At 33.7% G+C, this 26,228-nt stretch overlaps 2 protein-coding genes across 11 annotated transcripts in view; both read left to right on the plus strand.

The window, feature by feature from the left end:
• LOC113510664 (histone-lysine N-methyltransferase ash1) overlaps positions 1-13,445 on the plus strand; it is a 58,335-nt gene extending 44,890 nt beyond the window's left edge. For 7 of the 9 annotated variants that reach the window (XM_026894146.3, XM_026894145.3, XM_052896171.1 and 4 more), the window contains 16 exons: positions 26-219; positions 743-881; positions 1,566-1,731; positions 2,221-2,377; positions 2,707-2,807; positions 3,269-3,619; positions 3,916-4,276; positions 4,544-4,755; positions 5,066-5,165; positions 6,294-6,532; positions 7,240-7,422; positions 8,024-8,193; positions 8,525-8,627; positions 8,850-9,017; positions 9,528-9,662; positions 10,054-13,445. In XM_026894146.3, the coding sequence (XP_026749947.2) occupies positions 26-219; positions 743-881; positions 1,566-1,731; positions 2,221-2,377; positions 2,707-2,807; positions 3,269-3,619; positions 3,916-4,276; positions 4,544-4,755; positions 5,066-5,165; positions 6,294-6,532; positions 7,240-7,422; positions 8,024-8,193; positions 8,525-8,627; positions 8,850-9,017; positions 9,528-9,662; positions 10,054-10,248 (2,974 nt within the window). In that variant the 3' untranslated portion in view covers positions 10,249-13,445. The remainder of the gene's footprint in view (positions 1-25; positions 220-742; positions 882-1,565; positions 1,732-2,220; positions 2,378-2,706; positions 2,808-3,268; positions 3,620-3,915; positions 4,277-4,543; positions 4,756-5,065; positions 5,166-6,293; positions 6,533-7,239; positions 7,423-8,023; positions 8,194-8,524; positions 8,628-8,849; positions 9,018-9,527; positions 9,663-10,053) is intronic. The other 2 variants (XM_026894147.3, XM_026894148.3) reach the window with 2 other exon arrangements.
• Positions 13,446-17,234: 3,789 nt separating this feature from the next.
• LOC113510670 (synaptic vesicle glycoprotein 2B-like) overlaps positions 17,235-26,228 on the plus strand; it is a 62,180-nt gene continuing 53,186 nt past the window's right edge. The window contains exon 1 of one of the 2 annotated variants that reach the window (XM_031907122.2): positions 17,235-17,441. The gene's annotated coding sequence lies outside the window, so the exon portion shown is untranslated. Of the gene's footprint in view, positions 17,442-22,317; positions 22,467-26,228 lie in introns of those variants that run through there. The other variant, XM_026894162.3, reaches the window with a different exon arrangement.

Below are 26,228 nucleotides of genomic sequence, written 5' to 3' on the forward strand. Positions count from 1 at the left end.
TATATGTATTATGAATATCTTTTAGCCCAAAACCAGATGGGAAGGGGAAGAATCTGGTGACACAAACGGAGTTTCCGCCTGGATTGCTGGCACCACCGCCTTACTGCGAACGTTGGGTACGACGCAGATTGATACATTTCACGTTGCCTTATGATATTTGGTGGCAGCAACATTACAATCAACCTGTACCATCCTGGAATTACAAGAAAATTCGTACAAGTAAGTCGGTTTTATTATTTATTATTTTTTAGCTGTGATGGACAAAATCAAAAATGTTGCAAGTTTGAAACTTATATGTGGTATTATAGGAGAGAATATTTGTTACGATTGATTAACAGGAAAATTGTCTTAAATTTTAATATCTTAAAAAAAAAAAAAAAACATGAAACATATTACATAGCGCCGTCTAGTCCCAGACTAAACAGTATGTACTTGTCTTATATTATGTGTAATGGACAACTGATAAACATACTTTGTTTTTTTTTTTTGTGAAAATTATTATATCATACCAATATATATAGGTCAAACAACCAGAATGAAGTGAGCATTATAAATCGTGTCTTATAAACAATTAATAATTGAAGACAATTGTTTGTTTATAGAGCCAATTGTGAACCAATTTTGATGACGAGGAGCTAGGGTTTATTATGTTTATTCCATAATTAATTTGTCACTTTTTTATAAAGACTATTATTGTTCTAATCTATATCTTGTTTCATTAAATTCTAATTGTACTTTCTAGATGTATATTACGATGTGAAACCGTCTACCGAGGAGTGCGAGAGTGTTGCGTGTAATTGTGCTCCATCATCGGGCTGCAATGAGGATTGTATCAATAGACTTGTCTTCTCTGAATGTTCTCCCCAGCTGTGTCCGTGTGGGTGAGTATAATAACATATTTATTATATTGAGACATGTCATATAGTATTTAAACTAGGTTATATATTATTAAAAAATAAATCCAGATCTTTTATGAATTTTACTGATGTCTGTTCTCAATCTATTCACTATTGTTGTCTTCCTCGTAAAAAGAGGATATTAGGTTATTAGACTAGGCAGGTCAGTCTTTTCAGTTGCACTGGTGAATTGCGCCTTTTCTAACTTTTAATTTACTCTTAAAAACTTGGGAATGAATAGTATTTGTGACAACATATTTACTTGCCATCACATGGAGATTAATGTTTACTGTATAATAATATTATTATTCAGTTTAACTTCCACTTTCAAAGAGTCCAGGAATCTATGCGCATATTTAAAACGTAAAAAAAGTAATGAATATGAATGATGCAAGTGATTGTATGAAAGATTTTTAGTTTACACGTCACTTCGTATTTTCCGTCTACCACATATAATGAATCTGACGTGAAGATTTAAAAAAAAAATTGTAAGTGTATCATAATTGTCAATAGTGTATATTTGTTAAAAATGTGCTCACTATCTTAACATATTTATAACATTTCTCATTCGAAACGATCAGTGGTAGTTGATAATAAACACCTACTGCCATATGTCCAGGACTCTAGGATGGAGGTGGGTTTATTTATACCTTTATTAATTTTCTTCAGTGATAGGTGCAAGAATCAACGAATACAGAGACACGAGTGGGCTTCGGGGTTGGAAAAATTCATGACTGAAAACAAAGGCTGGGGTGTACGGACGAAGCACAAGATTACATCTGGAGACTTCATATTGGAGTATGTGGGTGAAGTTGTCTCTGATAAGGAATTTAAGGTAAGGCTTATAAAAGTCATTTGCAATAGTGACCTGTCCTTAAAGATGATTAAGTTAGATAGGCAGTTAATGAAAAAGTAAACGAAAGTAAAAAATGAGTATTATATATGGGTATTTGTTACAATTACAATTTTTTATGTTTTCTTAACGATACATCGAGCTTTTGTTTTTAATGGATGATAGAGGAAGGCAATTGTTATCGGCATACACTGGCTGGGCACCAGTAAGGGATGATAGGTGAGAATGAAGATAGGTCAGCTAGCTCGTCGTGATGAATTCCACAAGAATTAACCGCGATGGCTTCCAGGTGAAACTACCTGATAGGACATATTCCTAGTAATTAGGCTGTTAAACCCCACTACTAACAATTCCTTTGCCTCCTGTATATCGGGCTTGTAATATACATTGATATTAAGTTTTATAGTTGTGTTTTAGTAGTAAATAAAAATAATAAATATAATGTCCTATTTTCTGCGATTCCGTGGATAGGAGCGCATGGCGACTCGTTATGCGCGAGACACGCACCACTACTGCTTGCACCTCGATGGCGGGCTCGTCATCGACGGACACCGCGTCGGCGGCGACGGACGCTTCGTCAACCACTCCTGTCGGCCTAACTGCGAGATGCAGAAGTGGACCTCCAATGGTTAGTAGACTCTTATTTTTATGTACAAAAATGTTCAAAACCGCTCAACCGATTTTAAAGACATTTTGTAAATGTGTAGTGTGAGGGGAAAAAGTGTATGGTTGAAATAGAAGATGACTATATCCGGTAGTATTTCTATCGAAACGATTCTAACGATATTCGTTTTCTGTGTCTCCTATAGCTAATACACAAACATATAAGTAAAAAATTATAACCAAAATTTTAATTAATGAATAAAGCTGATGGTTTCATTAATTGTGTGTGTGTGAGTGATAGTATGTCTTAATTTAAACATATCTGTTTTAATATATTCTTGTATTTAATTATAGGCACATTCCGGATGGCATTATTCGCTCTTCGCGATATAGAGCCTGGCGAAGAGTTAACTTATGACTACAACTTCTCTTTGTTCAATCCTGCTGTTGGTCAGGTAAGATATTAAATATTATTATAAGTAGTAGATATCCTATTAATGGATTTCGTACACGGTTCTTTTTTACTACTCAATCTATTGAGTAATAGAAAACCTAATGTGAAGAAATAATCTGCTGTAAATGGTTCTTTGAGACCCACATTATACCTATTGTAAAATATCACTACTTTTTTAAAACGCTTTTATTAACTTAATTTGTAACCTAGTAGCTTAATTTGTAGTGTGGAGTGTGTGTGTGAGTAGTGTGTTTTATGATGAACCCAAATGGTTGTAGTATAAATTGTGAACCAGTTTTGGTCACATTTTGTTAACGTAAATCTTGATCATTATAAATAAATAGTGTCCATAATAATTTTTAACTACATACATATTTCTTATTGTCCATTCTTCTATTTCTATTTTAACTCCTAATTTGAAATATTTGTTATTCTTTATAATTAATTGGTAATTGTTTTTAGCCATGTAAGTGCGATTCGGAGGATTGTCGTGGTGTCATCGGCGGAAAATCACAACGAATAACGAAACAGCCTCTGAAGACGCAGTCGCGCACTCCGTCGAATACGTCTACACAGTCGCACAGCTCGGGCGGGAATCCGCCGCGGGTCGGCCGACCGCGCAAGGCTGCCAAGTGCAACAAGAAGTCAGACCAGCAGACTGTCACCGCGTGCGATATCAAGAACATGACTATACTTAAATACCAACAGCACTTGAACAAGTTGTGGCAGGAGCCACAAATGAAACCCCTCACCGCTAAAGAAAGGAATTTGGTGAAGGAAAGACATTGCTTTTTGTTCAGGAATCTGGAGAATGTAAGAAATTTGTTTTTTCTATGAATAATTTATTGGGATAAAATTAGATTAGATAATTTTTGTAAATATTTAAACATTTTGTTTTGTGATTGTACATAAAATATTTTTAGGCTACGAAATGTATGTCGCTTAAAGTCATTAATTGCGTCTTTTTGTCATTTTTATTCAAATAAAGTATAATGGTCAAAAGAAGACTACAACAGTTAAAATAGGTTTATTGCTTTTCTACGAAAAAGGATGTAAATACACAGACTGATAAAAAAGTAATGTGTTTTTTCTGAACGCATGTTTTGCAGGTGCGACGAATACGCGACCGCCTTTCGATAGGGCTGCCTCCGTCGCCACCAGCAGCGCCTGCGCCGGCCCCGAGCCCGAGCCCGAGCCCGGCGGTGGCGGCGGTGGCGGCGGTGGCGGCGGTGGCGGCGGTGGCGGCGGTGGCGCCGCCCGCTACTGTTATCGTGAATCCGCTGCGGGTGCCCAGCGGCGGGTCGCAGGCGGCGCTCATATCGCGGCTGCAGGCGCTGCGGGAGGCTCGCGCGGCGCGGTGCTCGCCGGCGCCCGCGCCCGCCGCGCTCGCGGCACTGGCAGCCCTGCCGCCGCAGCAGCGAAGAAGCAAGCTCTTACTCGCCCTCTATAATTCTTTCGTTACCACAAAAGGTCACTAACCGTTGTGTATTTTATTATTATTATACAAATTATTTAAGCTCATCTCTGTGTACCATATATAAAATTTTGCATATTTTATTTATCCCTTTATTATTTTGTATGTATAAATTTAATATATGTTTCTCTATTAATTTATTTGTTTGTTAACATAACGTTTCGAAATGATTTAAAATGATTTATGACAGCTTATCATTCTTACATCCCTAAATATAAGTAATGTAAAAGCGCTTCTTAAATTTTGATTGTTATTACTTTTAGATGACAAGGACAAGCCTCTATGCGCATCTCTCCTCAAATCTAAGATGGATCGTAGCAAATCACAGGAAGATTCTACGGCACCGGATCTACAAACCATTGAGAGCAATATCTTGGTGGAATTGTACGATTCCATGGCGCAGTTCGACGCTGATATGAATGCTGCGTTGACAGCCGCTGCCGTGTCTCCCTCTGCCGCCACGCAGCTCAAAAAGGTGCGCTTCTGAATAGTATACAAAAAATTATACAATCTATTCCAGAATATATTTATTTAAGTAGTGGCGTAAAATAGTTTTCAGAATTCCAATATCTGTTTGTCTTCATATTGGATAGGCAAAGCAAATCAATAGCCAAATAATGTTTAAATATATTATATACATCTCGTTTCATCTACTATCATAACTTGTGTCATACATACATGTCATAGATTCTTGATTTCTGTTTGAAAATTTCTTTTTATTTGAACTTAGTATGTTTTATCCCTGTATAATAACAGTATTTTTATAACATGAAATTTTTTTTCAGATGTATAATTCAATTAAATTGGATTATGCAGATCGGTTAACTAAAGTGCTTGGTCCAGACGAACCTTTGCCACCTGGGTTCCTACAAAAAACAAAGACTGGTGAGTTAATTACAATAAAAAAAAAATACATTAAATGCGGCTATGAATCTACGACAATATTATTTTCGTATAAATTGTTAAATTAACAAGAGGATGTAATAAATTTTTTGTAAATGATATACGTGAAAATGCGCTAGGTATGTAAGAATTTCATTATCTTTGTAATAACTTTACATTTGATAATCTTGCTGTACGGGCCTTTCGTGAATCTCACACAGCGCACAATCTATGCGAGTACTCAGCGAAAAGCTGTCGGTTAGGTGTGCATTTCGTGGAATGCCGTAATCATTTCGTCTAAAATCGCTGACGTTGTTTTTACTGATAATGTTTTTAAACAACTTAGAATGTCAAATAAGTTGATGACCCACTTGATGAACAATGATAATTGTAGCTTTTAGAATATATTATTCATTTTTCATATGTGTGTCTCCACTTAGAGAATATATTATTATATATAACTAGCTGTTGCCCGCGACTTCGTCCGCGTTTCCGTCGTTTTTCGTAAAATAAGTAGCCTATGTCCTTCCTCACTGTTCAGTGGTTTTGATGTAACAGACACATTTCCCTTCACTGCTCTGCTCCTATTTATCGTAGTGTGATGACAAGTATACTATAACCTGCCCAGGAGTATGAAGAATAATTGTACCAAGTTTCGTTAAAATCTATCGAGTAGTTTTTGTTTCTATAACGAACATACAGGCAGACAGACAAAAATTTTATGGATTGCATTTTTGGTATCAGTATCGATCATTAATCACCCCTTAATAGTTATTTTGGGAATATATTTCATGTACAGAATTGATCTCTCTACAAATTTATTATAAGTATAGAATAGATTTCTTTTCGGATGGATGTGGTGTTTTAAATAATCAATAATAGTACACTACAAAATGTTTATACGCATAATTATCCAACTAACCATGGACCGCTTCTTTTTGTTTCACTGAAAAACTCCTCTGACATCTTACTGTTTGCGACCATTTAGGTTCTACCGTGTGAAGGTAAATTCTGTATTGGTGGTGAGTGGTGTGATGATTAAAGTGGCTGTGGGCATCATTTCTAACATTTTCTTTATACAAACGATATACGTACGTGAATGTATACTTGATGGTACGATGCAATGTGCAGAGGAAGTGATCCTGTGCATCTGCGGGCTGCACGTGGAGGAGGGGCTGATGGTGCAGTGCGGCGGCGGCTGCGGCGCCTGGCAGCACGCGCGCTGCATGCGGCTGGCCGACCCCGCCGCGCCGCACTACTGCCACCACTGCGCGCCCGCCGCCTCGCCGCCCGACCGCGAGATCCCGCTCGACGACTACACCGAGGACGGCCACCGCTTCTACCTCTCGCTCATGCGCGGCGACCTACAGGCGAGTCACTATATTATCGCTCACACGCGGCTACTGGCAAGTATGCTTCACTGGCGAGCCGCAGGTGCGGTCTATTCGTTCTGTCGCTTACATACAAATACATATGAAATGGTAACCTCACTTGTGCTAACGGTATATGCTAGTGGGGCACCAGTGAGAGGTATCAGTCAGATAGCCCATCGTGATGAATTTATTTGAAATTGACAAGATAAACTAAGTAACTTGTAAGCTAAACTAAGCTACTAATCTTCATTTCTAGCAATCTTTTCTTCTCTGGAAGGGAAGTTTGTCCCTTATAAAGTGGTCGGGTCTATATGTAACTTCAGACATGTCTTTTTGCTGAAAACTCTGCTTGTATTCTGAATATTTGCAAATATTTAATTATATCTGTTTCATCCTGTCAACCATGTAAGCCACATCATTATTTTCACATATTATTACGGCCCACCTGATGAAAAGTGGTAACATTCGCCTAAAGACATGAACAGTATCATGAGTATAATAGAGTAAACTGTGTCGCTCATTCAAGGTGTTATGCCTCTGTACCCTGTAATTTAATTTCACCTTTTAAACCGATTATGTGAAGACCTGCAAACTATGTTGGTGTAACTATTTTCTATTAATTTTATTATTTCTAGTAATCTTATAAATATAGTAGAGACCTCCTAGAAACCTAGAAGAAATTATTTTCATTTTTCGCTTTGCAGGTGCGACAAGGCGATACCGTGTATGTTTTACGAGACATACCCATCGATGAAAAACGTCCAGATGTTAGCGCCAAAAGTGGAGAGAAAACTGACTCGCCAAAAACAAAACGTCAAGATAGGAAAAAGGTGAAGAATATCGCTAAGGGGAAAAATAAGAATAATGATCCTGCACAAAATAATAAGGTATATTATATTTTACTACAATTATAAATTAAACATCTCATCTTTATAAGTGATAATTTACTTTGATGGATTTTTATACTATACTAACTAGTATCGTTCTGTTACGACGAATTTGAACAAGGATACTAGGAGATAACTCCTAGTATAAAACTAAATTTCAGAGATCAGAGAGTAAAATTAGTAGGATAGTTGGTATTATAAGTTTAGCACATTATTGAACTTTCGTGATTGCTATACATAGACTAAGGGTACACGATTTTAGTTTTATTTTAATACTACCTTTTACCCGCGACTTCGTCTACGTGACCAGTATATGTTACGATCTTCATGTACTGACGGGATTAAAAAATGACTATATCTTTTTGTGTCCCATAGAGTATGGTATAACAATTTCATAGTGATTGGTTAAGGTGTTAATGTGCTATAAGACAACGAACTCACTTTCGCATTTATAATATTCGTAGGGATTTAGCATTTATAGTACTATATATTATTATAATAATGTTTCTTTGCTAAATCTAAAATTAGTAAAGTCCATATATTGTTCCTTCTTTGGAATATTTAAGACTAGATTCTTTTACCTACATTGGTATTTTTGTAGGAGGGTGAGGTCCGAAAACATACGTATCAAACAATTGGCGAGATCCCAGTATCGGAGCTGGATATCTTCCGTGTGGAGCGTTTGTGGAAGCACAAGGATACCCAAGAGAGATTTGTCTATGGGCATCACTACCTGCGACCACACGAAACTTTCCATGAACCAACTAGGAAGTAAGTATATCAAGATTCCAATAATTTATATGTTTAGTATTTCAATATTATAGTGTTTTTAGCAAAATTAAATCGATTTAGGTGGATAGAGAATAAATATTCATTTTTTTTTAATACTTGGAGTACAGTTTCAGCCAAGAGAGCCATATTAATATTAAGACTTTTTTTTTTTAAATTGTATAAATCATAAGTCAAATGCTTCTTTTAATTTTTACTACCAGTTTAGTCAGTGGTTAAAACTGAGAAAAATTAAGAAGAAAAACTATTCAAAAAGAGTATAAGAACCTGGCAAGTCAAAAAATACTAAATTTTATTATATTTTATTCTATAGGTTCTTCCATAATGAAGTGATGCGTGTCCCGCTATACGAGGCTGTGCCCATAGAGCTAGTAATGTCACAATGTTGGGTCATGGATTTAAATACATATTGCAAGGTAAACATTGATATTAAATTATATACAATTAAGTAGTCCATATAAAGTGTTCACTTAGTCTTCTTACACTCTTTGCATACTGATAAGTTAAATATTGTTACTTTTTATTACACATTGACTGTCGTCATTTGATGAGAGTAATTAGTTATGTTTAACTTGGGTGAATTGTATGAAGTCTTGTGGAACTAGTAATGATGATAATCATAATGATGATAATGATAGGGTCGCCCCGTGGGCGCGGAGGAAGAACACGTGTACATCTGCGAGCTGCGCGTAGACCGCACAGCGCGCCTCTTCACCAAGATTTCGCGGCCCAACTACCCCATCTGTACCAAAGCGTACGCCTTCGACCACTTCCCGCAGCGGCTCAAGATTACCAGGACCTATGCTGTATGTATTTGTATTATTATAAAATTATTAATAGATGAATATAGAGTTGATCTTTTTCTACCCCATGTGGGACCAGACTTATAGAATAAATGATTAAGAGAAAAAAAAAAACAAATTGCAATGTGACTATTTACTGAATTTAATTGTAATGAATTGCACTATATAATTAAACTTGAACACCAAGTATACTTAACAGGTATAACAGACTCATGAAATTGAATACTTTACCCAATGAACATGGGTAAAAATACAAATGTAAAATGCATTAACAATGTAATTTACAAGTGCAATAAAGAATATATAAATTTTATCCTATAATTAACGTAAATAACCAATTGCAGGTATAATTTTTACATTTTATTTTATCTTTATTGCATTTTGTATAAATGGTGAGTTTAATGTCGTATATCATACTCTACCTTTAAAGGGAAGTGGTGTCCAACATACATAAAAAAATCAAATTTTTATTACTTTATTTATACTTTAAATATGGTATTATAATATTTTCAGCCCCATGAAGTATCACCGGAGTATTTAAAAGGCAGAGCATCTAAGAGCGCCGCGCCTACTGAAAAGACTAACAAAAATTCGAATAGCAAAGATACTAAAAAGAAACCATCTGTCGCACATCCAGATACTTCCAAGGTAATATTTTTATTTTTAATTATGTATTCATATGGATAATGTGCTCTTCTGTGTTTACTGTAGTATGGCACGAAACCCATGTTGTAGACGTCTAAGATATAATCGTAAAGTGAAAATATTTTAAATTATGCAATTTTTTATATTTGAGCTTTTGACTTGAAATTTTTCTCCTTTTGCTATTTTTAATAATATTAAGTAATATTTATTTATTGACCCCATAATTCATTGTGAAATCTGTATGAGAATTCTTGTATTATTGGTATGAAGTCCTTAAGAAACAGTCATTAATATTAAATTACAAATAATGTGAAATATCTATATTAAGTTGGCATTCATAGTAGTCGTGTAAATGCATGTCTCTTGGAATACAGAAATTGTTTTTATTATATAGCAGTGTAGCGTATCGGCCCCTGCGGCACCCGTGGCCCCCGCGGCACCCGCGGCGACGGCTCGCGCCCGCCGCGAGCAGCAGAAGGAGCGCGTGAACAGCATCGCGCGGCGGCTGCTGGCGCGGGGCGGCTCGCGCCTGCCGCTGGACGCCTCGTACCTGCTGGCGCCCCGGCGGCCGCGAGCCCGCGTCTCCTGACCCGCCTGCGTCTGCTGCCCGCCCCGCCGGCCCTTCTAGGTGCTCCTGCTGCCACCTCCCCTTACCCCTGTGGCCGTCCTAAGTGGTCTCCCCCTCCCTCCCCAGTGATATTTATTACTTCTGGCTGACTCTGGCTACCTCTATGCCCCTGCTAGTCCTACTTAGTACCACTCTGGGATTCTGTACCCGCTCCCTTGTCGCAATTAGCCCAGTTAGTTACTTGGCTCCGTTAAACGGCCCTATTAACCCAGTGATCCCCAGTCGGTATCACTCCCACCAGTGCAATGTGTGTACAGTAACAAAATTATTTATAAACGAGGTCTAAATTCGGTATGTACATACATTTGATAGTTTTAGGGGACATACCAATCGTTATCGATTGACGTCCTTTTACATAATATTGTATATTTATATTCTATTTCCGGCAACTTGTTATATTAAGAAGATGGTTGTTAAACTATTGAATTTTAATAGATTCCATCATTCTTTTATAGAGCATATTTCTATTAGTGATGTTATTGGTAGAAGTCTGAATTATATGAAATTGCATAACCCGTCGATACTGGATTATATCAATTACGTGTTAATCATATATATTTCGACTTTACTAATGACCTAATAAAAATTTACTCTTTAAAAGAGCAGTATAATAGTAGGGACTTCTCTCTGGTCTCGAGATATTGTTACTATTATGTTGAAATACAACATAAAATAATATAATAATAATTAATATTGTGTTTAAATATAGAATTACACATATCTTTAACGTAATCCTGTCTAAATAATATAATATAAAGTTGATTTAAAGTATTGTTTTTTTTTTATGAAAATTCAATAGGAAGTATTATCCTAATATGAATTCATTAAAATTAACAACATAATCGTAACAATACCCAAAGATAAAAGTATTCTTATCCCTCATGCAATATTCTGATGACTCCAAATTTGCGGCAACTATATTGATCATAATAAAATCATAACAGTGTCTCGATGTGATATTCAAAGTATTATCATACTGAGTTATTATAATTTTTGTATATAATATTAAAAATACTATAATTGCTTGCCTCTTATAAAGTCAATCGCAAAGTAATTATCAATGTAAATTATTTTACATGACTGATTGTGCAATTGTTCACGTTATATTACATTCAATATAAATAACATACTATATATACATACACATTCCTCTAGACTTTGTTTGTGACAATAAAGTAATAGGCAGGCCCTGACCAGGTCACGGTCGGTTGAGTAAAGTTTGTCCAGATGGAATCTCTTGTATCTTTTGTATATAAATCTTCATGACATTGATTTAATATTATTAAATAGGATATAAAATACGTATGTATTGTATAAGTCAACTTGAATAGTATTTTTATAATATTTAAAAACTGTAATTATTCCAGTTCTTTTTTTTTATTCTACTATTTTAGTATGTATTGATTTAAAAAAATCGGTCTAACCGAAACTTAAAAATTGTATCTACAATTTAATCTCAGTGTATTTTAGTCAGTTAAGTATTCACTTTTGTATGCTTGAAGCTGCATAATATATTTAGGGTGCAGCATAATCATGTTATTCTAATGTAGTATATAAATAGTTATATTTTTACATAAGACATGTGAATATTTGTTATTAAACAGTGTATTGTATGTAGACTAATTGAATTATTAGTTGACGACCACTGGTGCGAACTGCTGTTGAATGTTGAAGAGTTTTAATAGAGGTTTACAGAGAGGAGTTGTTTGGGAGGTTGTTACTGTAATATTTAGTGGTTAGTTATTATTATTACTCTTTTATTTATAATATTCCACTAGGATTAGTACCATGGAATAAAATTTACTTTCGAGCTCTGGTCATATATAAAATACACTAGATGTGTAGGACTTTTGTCGTGCACTGAAATCTCTCTAATTTTTTTATACTTAAGTTTATCTTGTACATAACTTAGTGTATAAGGTGGTTGGTTGTTTTTTATTATAAATCGAATGATAATATATTGCTTACTGTATGGATGTTCGGTTATCCTCATCGAAGTTTCTCTGCTTTGTTTATCTTAGTCATTGTGCGCCACGCAAACTTCTCTTGCTGCTAGCCTTGATTATTATTGTGATTACAGAGAACAAAGTTGTTTTTGTTTCTAATTTATTTGTAAATTACTGTTAATATTTACAATATTTTCTTACCATAATTTTTCTATACTTTTGTAGCATTAAGAGACTTAACAATTTCCATAATGCTTTTACACTTGCACGCTTTTTATGTTATAATCGACTGTGAGGTCGAAATAATTAAGGAAATTGATCCCAAAATCTAGTACAAAGCCCCACCACCTAATATTTGTCTAATCACTTCCCAGAATAAAAAAAAATGAAATAGTTCGAAATAGGGTCAACTACGGATACTCTAATGTTTACATTATAGGTAGTTAGACAGTTTATTATAGCTAGATGAATTAGAGTGCACACTTAGTTCTTGGAAATATTGTTAACAGTAAAAATATCGTGACAACAGAGAGATTTAATCTATTTATCACTGATCAATGTTATTTTTGCTCCTACATGCACATTCAAATGTAATAGACATTGCCTTGTAGAAAATGAATATTCATAATACCGCAACATCTATATCTACAACATAAAATAGTGGAGAAAAAAAAAATGCATTCATGTACTTAATTAGAAAAAAAAATAGTTACAATAGCCAATAATTATAATAGTTTAAGATGTCACATTCTTGTTTGCTTTTTGTGTGATTTTAGTACCTACTTTAATAATAAGTTGTTATATAAAACACAGTTAAGTACACATAGTACTATAGATATTTTGGGATCAAAAAGTATTAATCGATTGGCCATCAAAATTATTTTATCCTGTAAGGTTTAATCTACTTGAATCTTTCGTAGTGACAGGGTGAACGTGCTGTGCCTTGTTCTTTATAATGGTATGCCAATTTTACATTTGGAAATTTTCCCGAGTGTGAATTCTTATTGAACTATTTTATTGAAATCGTTTATATTTTTAGAAGGACTGAAGAAGGCTATCATTTAGAGGGTTCAAGTTGATTTCACCATGTCTTTTGAAATACCTGTTACGATGTATTAATCGGTATATGAGCAGCTTTATTATTTATATGTATTTAAGATGCCATTTGTTGTAACTCATGTTTTAATATTAAAATTAAAAATTTTGGATCAATGTGTGTTTTATTTTTCCAAAATAATATATTTAAGTAATGTAATGTTAGAGTAATATTATCTAATAGGGAATATAATTTTTAACTCAATATGCGATTACTTTATACTACGTTTACTGATGGTGCATGAATGTATTTGCTGAATTAAAAACCTATAGTACTCAATAAGAATAAATCATGCCCATGTTTGTGTAATATTTAAATGCCAAGACTACTTTTACGAAAAATTAAAATAGTCGGTTTTCCAGAATAAGTATGGAGGTGGCATGCTTCAATCTTCGTGTACGCCATTGGCAGCTTATTCTTTATATTATTTAGGGGCTCTCTTTAGGATATTAAATGCTGAAACAACCACCTCTACCCATTGGATATATTTTTTAAGATATGATTTAAAAAATAATTCTTTTTTTTCTCTAAAACCATACCAACCATGAAGACAATTCTAGAAAAAAAAAAATAGAGGGCACAAAAGGGGAAGACAGGAATAACAACATGAGACAGGAAACACTAGGTGTCCTTGTATAGGGAGGTCCAAGATAGGATATTTTTATTTAATGGGTGAAAATGGATTGGTAACCCTGCCCGCGCTATTGGTATACACCGACGAGGCACCAGTGGAAGATGATAGGTGAGAATGAATGCAGGTTAGTTGGCTCACCATAATGAATTCGACAATAAATAAACATGATGGTTTCCAGGGGGAACCGCGTGGAGGTCAACCTGAGAGGGTATATTGCCAGTAATGGGGCTATTAGACCTCATTACTAACAATCCCTTTTCCCCCAAAGATAGGATATTTGGACAGTATAGCTAGGACAAAAATATATTAAAATAAAAATATACAGATGTACAAATAAAAGTAGTTGTTAAGAGTTCAGTCGTAAAATACTTTATTCCTTGTTCATAGATCGGGAAAGATCTAAATACTATTTGTTCCTTTACCTAGGATTTTATAATAGGTATTTATGAGCAGTGGACGTGGCTGCACCGTCTGTTAAGCTCAGTATCAGACCGCATGCCGAATTCACACTACGACATCAGCTAATGCTTATGTCAAAATTCATAGGACATAAAAATAGTTCTTGACTGTCTATTTATATTGTAATTATACTATACAACAAAAGATCTGGTCAATGAATACAATCCAAAACCCAGAACAAAGCTAATTTGAAAAAAAAATCGCACAAAATAACCCTGTAAGATTTGGCCACCTATTTTATTTACGTAGAACGATACTAGATACTAATATTAGAAAAGTGACAGTTTGTAAACATGTTTAGATATTTGATAAGCAAAGCTGCCGAAATTACTAAGTGGATTTTTAAAACATCTTTATTGTGTACAAAAGAGATGATACATAGAAAATTCAAGAATGGCGCAGTTATGAAAGGCGACCTTTTCGCTATAAGCAATCTCTTATAGACGACCTGCAACAAATCATTTATGTAGATATTAAATTTCATTAACAGTTTTAAATTTGGTATAAATGCATTTTAATATAAGAATTCGTATTTCTGTTACTTGGATTTACCAATGTCCGTAGAATTTACACGGGAAAAGCTGTGGGTGGGATAGAGGTAATAGAAATCGTTAATTAAGTGACGGACGTCACTGTCGCGGACGTGATAAAGTGCACGACTCAGTATCATTGGTTAGTGCCGATTTTCCAAGGTGTACTTTTTTTTTAAATTGATGACAATAGGTTAGAAACTTCGCCTGCACTACGGTATACGCTGGCGCTGCACCAGTGAGGGATGATAGATAAAGATGAAAACAGATAAGTTCGCCCATCATAACGAGTTCAACAAGAATTAACCACAACGGTTTCCAGGGGGAACCGCGTGGTGGTCGACTTCACTATTATTAGAAATATTAGGAATAAGTTAGGTACGTATTCCTAATATTTCCCACTAGGAGATTAATAAGGAGATTAAAGTGTAAAAAAATAGTGGCCCTATTGCTAGCAAGCCATGTCAGATAGACCTCCACGCGGTTCCCCCTGGACGACCCGGTGGATGACCTGACAGGGTATATTGTTACCTATGGGACTGGTAATCCGCATTACTAACAACATATTGCCGTGTGGTCCCGGCATAGAATACGCCTTTCTTTCCGTTGGGTGTCGTAAGAGGCAACTAAGGAAGGACGAGAGATGGGCAGCAGCGTCCCTCTTAAAACATCTTCAATGCCTAACTGCAGTTGCCAATCCGCTTGCCAAATGTGGCAACTACTGGCAAAACACCCCAAAGGCTTATGTTCAGCAGTGGACAGTTAAAGGCTGATATAATGATGATGATTACTGATAATCCCTTCCTGAATCAACTCTGTTCTGTTTCACCTACTATTTATTTATTTTCTGGTCCTTTCTGATTGTAGTTTCAACACAGTAATATGCCAACCTATTCGTTGTGCTTAACATTTATTGACCATAGGCCATATATTTAGTTAATACAATAAACGTTCCACGTTACTTGCGAGCGGAAGCAGTTCATTTCCCGTAAGTAATCAGCGCGTCAAGTTACTTGTGTCTATATTCTTTCTAATACATATAAAAGTACGCTATCATTTTGACATCGTAAAATTCCGCGCGTAATGTGGGTAAAACAAACATTGCTATTTAAACAATAATTTACACAGTGCAATATTTATAAGATTGTAGAGAATATTAATATATTAAAAATATTACACATATGATAAAAACACTAAATATTGTCTCTATTTTACTAGACAAACTCTACGGCTTAGATTATTTTTTCAATAGGTGTATAATTTTTGCAAGATTCCAAGATAAAAATTTTGTAGAATATTGTAATAAATATAGATCACAATCTTCTACGAAATTTTTAATCTATGCAAAGTTACAGAATAATCTATTATTTATTTCTACTAAATCCAGAAAACTAATAATTAAACTGTAGTAAAATATTAATCCACTTTATCATTTGTAGAACATATATATGAATTTTGAGATAAGTACTTACTAAAACTGTTGCTACTGGCAAAACTCCCCTTATGGAGTAGGTTTAAGTCCAGCAGTGGACAGTTAATGGCTAGAATAATAATTACTGATTAAAAAGCTGCCTTACAAATTTCCTCAAAATGGACACGTTTGCTCATAGGTATCGCAGTGTATTGTGTGATCTTAAAAATGTTATTGAATGATAATGCAATTGTAATCCTGGTTTTGTTATCGATATAACTACACTGACGTGCACCAATGAGGAATGATTGGTAAGTATGAAGTCAGGTCTTTGACCCATAGTAACGAATCCAATAGAAATTAACCACGATGGTTTCTAGGAGGTCAACCCTATATTAATAGCAATGGGGCTATTAGTCCTCGTTAGTAACAATCCTTCCCTTCTTATAATTTACGGTTAATATTTTCCACTGGTGGGTCGCCAACTCGTTTGCTGTTTTAGGTCCCATAAAAAAGTAATATTTGCTGAAATACAACTTTAGTGAAAGTTTCATATTTTGACTGTATTTTTTTTATGCAACTTAAAATGGCAAACAAGCTGACTTTATTATTAGTTGGAAGTCCTTTTTGTAAATCATCGTAATATATGTAATATATTTATTTGTGTGTATATTACATTTTATTTACACATTCAATACAAAAACATGTAGTTGAAACACGTTAGTACAGAAGCCATTTTAGGTATGACTAATGTAGATCATAACAATGAAATTATTTCATAAAGTGAAATGATTTAGGGTCGACAAGTCAGCAGGACGTGCAATCCTGTTATTGAGCCAGTCGAGAGAGGCGATCGTAGCGCACTGCCCCTTCACTACATAAAATAAATAAATATCACCAAAAATATAAATAAGTTATAAAAATTTGTAACTCCTTAGTAAAGTCTATCGGCTAATTGTGCAGTGTTCACTGTTTCTCCTATCGAGGCATGAAAACAGTCGCGGCGCAATCTTGTGATCATCTACTTGCAAGCCTGCCAGTTTACGTTCAGCACCCATCGTGGTACAATTATGCACATGTAAGTATATGACATGTACAAATTAATGCTATTCGACTCAAGCGTCCAATCGGCAGAGAACAGGGGCTGCCTACTTGGAGGCTAACCACATACATACCCATCTTACTAGCAGTCCCCGGCCGTGCATTCTTAAATTAAGCTCCCCCATAACTGTATTGCGCCCCAATTAACACAGTGCATCCATCAGAAAAGGCATAGACACGAGTGACAGGATTATCACCCGTATCTAATAGCGAGGACGGAATGCTTAAACAAAGCACCTTTAACACACAGAAAAAAAACCAGCACTACTTCTTATAATACTTGTTGTTTGTTTTTATGGTTCCAATAAATACATTTATTTATTGTTTCTAAATTGATTTATTGACATTTGTGTTAGGAGAAAGTTTTGATTCATAATTTGGTTTTGTTTTATAATTCATATAAGGTTTGTAGTAAGAAACAACGTTATATTCAGTGTCAAGATGGTATTTTTTGTGTTCTTTCTAGTTATTATTTAATTATCCATACGAATAACCTGAGTATAATAATGATCATTGTCTATTAAAATATACCCTTAGAATATATCTACCTAATGATAGGTGATCGATTACCAAATGAAACGCTGTAACTATGTTATATAGTTGCATCATACTGTATTATGCTCGAAAGATTTGTGATATATGCGGTTATAGGTACTAGTAGCATAAAACTTTTCTGTGATTTGATATTTCAAAACTTTCAGTCTCAAAGATATGTTAACTAGAGGAAATCTCTGAATTAAACGCAATGGTGGATTTACCAACAAGTTGAGTAAATTGGAACGGTGGATTATAGGGTGGCAAATCTGGGGCATTTTTCAGAAATCTATAAAAAAGTATAATTAAGAATTAGTAAGAGTGTATTTTGAATAGCCTACTGGCAGCAAATGTATATATAATCCCCCACTGCTTAAAAGAAATAACACCTTAATACCTACTCAGAACCTGTAACGCGTGAGGCGTAAACTATGGGCACAGTCGAAAAAATATATCTATTTAGTGGAGACAGATTACCATAAAACCACAAAATATATAATAGGAGGTACCTAGCTATATTTTGGTGGAAATATTAGTTATAAATAGAATATCTATACTGCTACTTATTTGTTAATATTATGAAGATTATTTATTATTTTATTTTTTTATTAATTGAGTATTTACACCTACACGTATAATAAATTATTAGTTTCATCTTATCATCAGTATCAGTCCAGGGAACTCCACTTCCGAACACAGGCCTCACCCCAAATGCCATTTTTGTCAGGATCTGTGCTTTATGCATCCAATTATGCGCAAATTGTAACGCTTTCTTACTAGGGCCCAGTGGGCATCCTACCTTACGCCTGTCCAAATGCGATTTCCACTCCAGAACACATTAATCAATATATATCTAAAATTTATTGTTATTTTTCAAGTATTTAGTTTGACTGGTAAAAAACTTCTATACCTACATGCAAGCAAGTCACAAGCGATGGGTATTAGAGGCAAGAGAAGATTGGTCGCTCTATAATCATATTATAAGTAGTCAGATACAACAGTAAGAAACAGACTTCATCAACTTGTCACGCTTGGAATGACCTAGAACTTGCCGCACAGTCATAGTATATAGCCCCTACTACGAGCCTTATCTCCCTGAGGAAAAATAACAGGAAGGGTCCCCCTACATTAATGGGAACAATGAAAAAAGTTATTGACATTTAGTTATTGAAATTTAAGTAGCTACATATACGTATTAAAGATTTGTCTACTGTGGGATTATTATATAAATTCTTTAGGTCACGGTACGTAAACAAATTGAGTTAATTTTGTTTGCTTTGTATCCTAAAATTAAACCAATTTGGCAATTTACCGTCATTTTTTGTATTATAACTGAGTTTAGTATTAGAACAAAATTTTAGGTACTTGTTACTGAAAAAATTAGTAAAAAGCGATTAATCTAAATTGTTTAGATTAATCTTTTTCAATAATTGAGAGAAAAACAACATGATGAGCATTAAACTGTGATATTAAAAGCTTGTTTTTGGGATCTGTATTAATATGAGTAAGTAAGGTACATAAAGAAGCCTTTAAAAGCGACTTTAACCGTCAGTTCGTCTGTAAAATTTTTAGAAGACATCATAGATTCGTCATTAAGATTTCTGCGTTCGAGAACTAGAATGAGAGGGTAAAGTTCTTGATGCTTTCAACCGCTTCTGAAACATATAGGTACCGGTTTTGAAGCTAAAGTCAATAGTTCAATTGAATTATAGTTGGCAAAATATAGCTGAAATCGGTTTAGTCATTAATTCCTGATGAGGAAACATAAAAGAGAATTTGAACGCGAGTCGATGTGCTCCTAGGAAATATTCGCAGAAACCTCAACTTCACGACCCCTACGACTTTATCATATTACTCATAGACTATAGATTATGCACTTAAGGAAGTCTCTGTCCAATTCACATCGCTGTAAACAGACATTGCGTGATCGAAAGCGGAGATGGTAGCGGACGAGGGCGATGATAGCTCAGCCGAAATCGCGTCGCAGCCGGAACACTTGATACGTCGTTATTGATAAATTGCCACGTCAATTTACCGCTGCTTACACGACGAGTGCAGTAGACCACCAGCACCAATAATCCAATGTGACATTGTTGGCTGACGTTAGAAATAGATCTGTAACGTTGACGACTGTTGATTGGAATCCGGAACTATCGCGGTAGGGGATGCACTGCAATATTCAATCGATGGATGTTACATACATATAGTGTTTACATTATTATTTATTTATATTAAAAAACTAGGATATTGAACTTATATTTATTTACTTATATCCTGCAAGCTAGCATCCAAATATAGATAAAATGTCTTTTATAAGATATAAAATGTAAATAAATCAAATAAAAATATTAGATTCACATGTGGTAAACACATTGTTAGATGCGCAATATCAGGTCGATGTACCCGGAAAGGCCGAAAAACAGTAACTTTCAGTCGATTTTTTCATCTTATATACCAAATTTAAACCGCTATGGCGAAACTTGGTATTTAGAATATCAGAGAACTTTTATAACCTGCAAATAGTTGAGTCTATACTAAAAATGATGAATCTCTATGAAGATTTAGTTAAAGAACTAAATAATACACCGATATTTATATTTCTAAGAACCATATATTTATAAATAAAGCAATGTTAATAAAGTCAGTAATACGAGATATAATTAATTTTCATGTGATGTGCTTAGTAAAGGCACACACACACACACATTGAATTTTTTAAAATTTTAATGCTTGTTTACGTATTTTTGTTTTCAGTAAATATCGCATAAAATAGAGATAACTGTTTTTTAAGGATGGTAATTGCATGATAACCCCGTCTGTGGTATCGGTACACCAATAAGGGATGATAAGTGAGGATAAAATCTAGTCAGGCGGCCTATTCACTAGAAATTAATCACGGTGGTTTTTAAGACGGACCGCATAGAAGTTGACAGGGCGAAATATAGTGACGTTAAACAATTATCCTGAATGATATAATATACAGCTATTTATTTATTTTTTATTTATTAATTTAAATGATGATTATGGATCCTTTTCCTAAATAAACAAGTATTTGTTCGTCATTAGATTGCATTCAAACACTATAATATGTCTATTAAAATACATGTCCTTTTTTCTGATTAACAAATAGTGATGGAACATAGATCTTGTGATGAGTTAAGGTTTGTTTAAACAAAAATGATTTGTGTTTATCACAAATGAAAGTGTTATAACAATATATTTTTTATCACACTAAAACGGCTACTATTTGCTCAAATTATATCTGTCATTTCGACTATGTATATAATTGTATTTAATAAGTTGTCTGTGACATGATACGTTGTTTATTTTATTATTTATTTTAATTAGTGTAATATTTATAATATTTTTTGAGAACATTAAAGATGCAGAGTATTCATGAATTGTTCTCTTAGTACTTTACTGTAGTATTTGTGTAATAAGTCAGACAAATCTGTTTTTTTTTTATCAAACATTTTGTACGGCTAAATGTAGTTAGCCCTAAGTACCTGATTTAACACGTAGCTTCTCTAGTGTGGTAGTTGGAATGAAAGTCTTACTATATCACAATAGTTTATGATTGGCATCGTTTACTACTGGGCAAGTACACATTTTTCTACAAATACATATTTACTTACGAAATAGAAAATATAGTAGACGTTGACAAATTTCTGCACTCAGACCAATGAACTGTTATTACTCATCTATTCCGTTCCCCGATTATACATATCATTATGAAATCTGCGAATTCATCCACGTGATATTATTGTTATTCTGATTAATATTATAAAAGTTACAGTTCATTTCTTATTTGTCAGCGCCTTAACGGCTTACCCAATTATTATGAAATTTGATATACACGTACCTACTGTAAACATGGAGAAGGGTATAGGTTACTTTTTATCCCGTATATATATTTCAGAAATAAATTTACTTATTTTTTCAAACTTGAACGCTGATCCATTACATGAATCGATATTCAAATTTGAATTCGTGAAGTCGTGGATAGAAACTAAAATCAAATTATATTCTTGATGGATATTAGGTTATTTTTCTTAAAAGTCTAAACTTAAGACTCACGACATTGGCACGATAGAAACGTATTTAATAGAAGGACTGTATTAACATTAGAAAGATAAGATCACAATTTACAAAGTGATCGTTACAAGAATGTTATAATTGTCTATACTCCCCGGAAAGATGTGTGCTAGTACATTTATATCTACGAAATGAATCCTTGTTTAAATATTAATTAAGTCGATTTTACGTAGTATTTGCGAAAGGATACTTAGTGTTTGTCGAGGCCCATCGTCTCATATAATAAGATGTGACAGTGATAGCCTTTCTGAGTATTGTAAGTGACGATCTAGGGTTAAGTTCATTTCATTTTCATACAAAAGTTTTTTGTTCATAGCCACATTAGTGGCAGAACACCCACAAGAAGAAAGGGAGAAGCATATCATCTCGACCGGTAAGTGAACTAAGAGGTTCTGATAATTGGTACCGCACGACAACCGTTCGTTAGGTTTGATTAGCACGGATTTAGTCATACAGTAAAAATATTGTTAGTCATGATTGATCTTATGATACGTGTACTTCAATAAAATTGTAGTCAATGTAAAAAAAAAAAGAATTAGAATATCGATTCATGTAATGGATCAGCGTTCAAGTTTGAAAAAATAGGTAAATTTATTTCTGAAATATAGCTATAAATATTTTTGTTACATAAACTATTGCTCGTTGAATATATTATATATTCTCCTATTTAAACATTATCGTTTCGTACTCCGTGGCAGTGAGTTAGTTGCAATTTTAGAGAGAAAATATTCACAATATTGATACTGTGAATATTTTCTTTTTCCTAATATTTTTAGTTATTTAAAATACCCACAAATCAGATTAAATGTTGATGAAAATATTAATAGAGATGTAAAATCGTGGAGAATAACCAGCTTTGATTATGACTTATGTTAAATTTAGATTTTGGTAGTAAGTTACATACTAAGTTTTTTATACCTTTTTTAAGGCATAATACACAACCTAATACCTGCTTGAATAGTTGACTATAAGTATTAAGTAAAAATAAGGATGTTATAATATAATACCTACAATAGACCTGAATTCTAGAAATATCTAATAATTATTTGTATTTTATCATTTAGTATTGTCTATATGTAAAAATAGCAACAAGCAATTGTTACGTGTTCTTGGATGCCTTTGTAAAATAGATAAAACAATATCTACGTGACAGAGTACATTTCCCCCGCCTTCGTCGTGAAGATTGTACCTATTTGTCGGCCTATTTCTTCGCTCATCGTCCTTTATTACCCGTCATTACTTACTTTGTGCGTTATAGTGTGACTGGAACGTTTATTGATAAATTTGAAATTCTTATTCTTACACCAGATTTTTTAACTGAAACAATAATCTTTTCCGTATTAGAAAAATCTGTGATTAGGTATGAAAAGGTATGAAACTTCCTCTTTTTTATAGCTACATATTATACAATTTAATTGTTGGGATTTCAGGTAAATAGATAATAAAATAAAATAAATCTTATTAACTAATGTTTAACTCAGTCAAGGTGTTTGTCCTTGGGGGATGTTTTTTTTTTTTATTTTACTTCTTATTATTTAACTACGTCGTATAAGGAACGCCTTATGAAAAAATGAATTTCATAATTTATAATGTCACTAAGTAGACGTCAAGTTTCATCATCACCCTCATATCAGCCATTAACTGCCCATTGCTGAATATAGAACTCTTCCTTAAGATTTTACCAGGAGTAATCACGCTTAGTAGGCGAACTACTAATTAAAAAAAAAAAAAACATTTATTCAGGTAGAAATAATATGAAAAGTATATAAGTTATTGCAAAATGTCTCTATATTCTCTTTAATGTTGAGAAACCAATGATTCCGTTTATTTTTAGATAACGATGTATTGTTTTTTTTGTTATTGCATAACATATGTGTACATAGTATATTTTTCGAGGTAATAATAATTATCATAATATATTTTCCACGATAACAAAATTAAAATATTTGGAACGGCCAATTAAGCGTAGTAAAAATCTCCAGTCAAAATCTTTGGTACAATTGATTACTAATAAACATATCTATCTATTTCATGTTTGTATTTAAAGTGTTCTTATGTTACAAAATGTAATATGCTATAAAAATGTTCTTTGTCTGCGGACGTGAACAAAGTCACAAGCAAAAACAAGTAATAATAACAAACATAAATAAATTGCAATAAAAAAGAAGGAATTAAATGAATATTTGTAAATGATTAGGTACACCAATGCCAGTAGCAACCTTTACTGCCGAGATATCTCCCTCCACTGCCACAAATATGTTTGTAGAGTAAACGTTATAAATCATAGTCAACTACATTCACTATGTCAATATTGAATTCGTCAATGACGCACAATTATAAAGTAACTATTTTGAGCAGTATCATCTTTGATAAAATGCTTCTTCTCATAATAAACACGTTCGAGTATAATGATTCTAGTGCAGGGTGAACCCCTTATTAAATGGAGCAACAAACTCCTGTGTACCCCCTTTTGAAGAACCCCATGCTGTAGTCTCTTGGGAAAACCTCGGCAGGGAGCTCATTTTTACGCGACCATTGAGGCTGTAGAACATGAGGATGAAATTTTTTTTTAATAGATGAAAATGGAATGGTAACCCCGCCCGCGCTATCGGTATACACCGACGAGGCACCAGTAACAGATGATAGGTGAGAATGAATGCAGGTCAGTTAGCCCACCGTGATGAATTCGACAAGAATTAAACATGATGGTTTCCAGGGGGAACCGCGTGGAGGTCGACCTGAGAGGGTCAATTGCTAGCAACGGGGCTATTAGACCTCATTACTAACAATCCTTTTCCCCTCACTCCTGTGTATTGGAGAGTCAATGTATGCAGAATAAAAGAGTATGTGTTCAGAAATGGACAATAGCAGTCGCAATAGTCAAAATTATAAGGTGACCAACTATTTTTTGTTAAAAAAAAACACTTTTCAAGTATTTCATAGGTGAAAAAGTGAGAATAAACGATAAAAATTTTATTTTCTTTTAAAAACATATTTTTCTTCGGAGTGGATTTTTTTTTGCCAAATGAGAATGTTCGTCTAATAATGTAGCCACACATCGGAACAACTTTCAATTTGCATATTAAATTTGACTGTTAAGAGGGCGGATAATGTTTTTGCAGAAAGTTGCGACTTCTTACTGCTCCAATAATCATTCCCTAGTGAAAATATCCTTTCAACAGCAGCATTAGTGCCTGGACAACATAAAGAAATTTCTATTAAATCTTTTAAATTTTCATGTGGGATATGTTCTATTGAAATTCTAATGAAATTCAAATCACTTTCAAAATAATTTTAAATATTTAATTAATAATATTGATATAAAATAATCTAAAAAAAGGTTTTAGAAATACAAATGAGTATAAAATTATAGAAATGAGTACTTTCAGAGTACAGGATTTGAAAAGAGTACGGTTTGCGAAAAAAGAGTACAAAACTTGGTAAATGAGTGCAGTTGGTCATTTTAAAATTATAAGGATGATAATAATGGTGGTTGAAAAAAAATAATAATGGTGCATTGATTTTATTAATTTAATGGAAATGCAAGTAAGCTGATGATTCATCTTGTGGAAAATAGTTTATAATTCGATGTTCCTTTAATTCTATGCTTTTAAAACACCCTATACAAATTAAGTGGCGCCCGCCTCATGCGTTCATAAATTGCAGTTCCTAAGTATAGTGGCAGAATCTTTATGAGGATCAGATAATGTAAAGGCAAAAACTCTGTACTGCTATTGATTTGATGGTAAAAAATATTTCCTTTGACAGCGGTTTAGCTAGTCTTCTTAGAATCTCCTTAGTATATTTTATACAGCAAAATTATCTTACTACTAATATTTTTTTCTTCCTAATTATCATTTGTATAAATAAATGTAATTAAATTTAATAAAATTAACATTAAACGTTGTTCTTAAAAAATTATCTTCTTAATATCACAACGAAATTTTTATACTAAGGACCAATATAAATTAATTTCTAAATAGATTTAAATATTAACTAAAGGTTGTCTGTAAGAGATTGCCCTAGCGATAAGACCGCCTTTTGTACCTTTATGTGTATATTTCAATCTGTATTTATGTTACTGTATTTCATTTGAATTATTCACTTGTCATTGTATATTTTTATTTATAGTGCA

This window comes from Galleria mellonella, unplaced genomic scaffold (genome assembly GCF_026898425.1).
Source record: "Galleria mellonella isolate WM207_F2 unplaced genomic scaffold, CSIRO_AGI_GalMel_v1 utg32, whole genome shotgun sequence".
NCBI classification, from domain to species: Eukaryota; Metazoa; Arthropoda; class Insecta; order Lepidoptera; family Pyralidae; genus Galleria; species Galleria mellonella.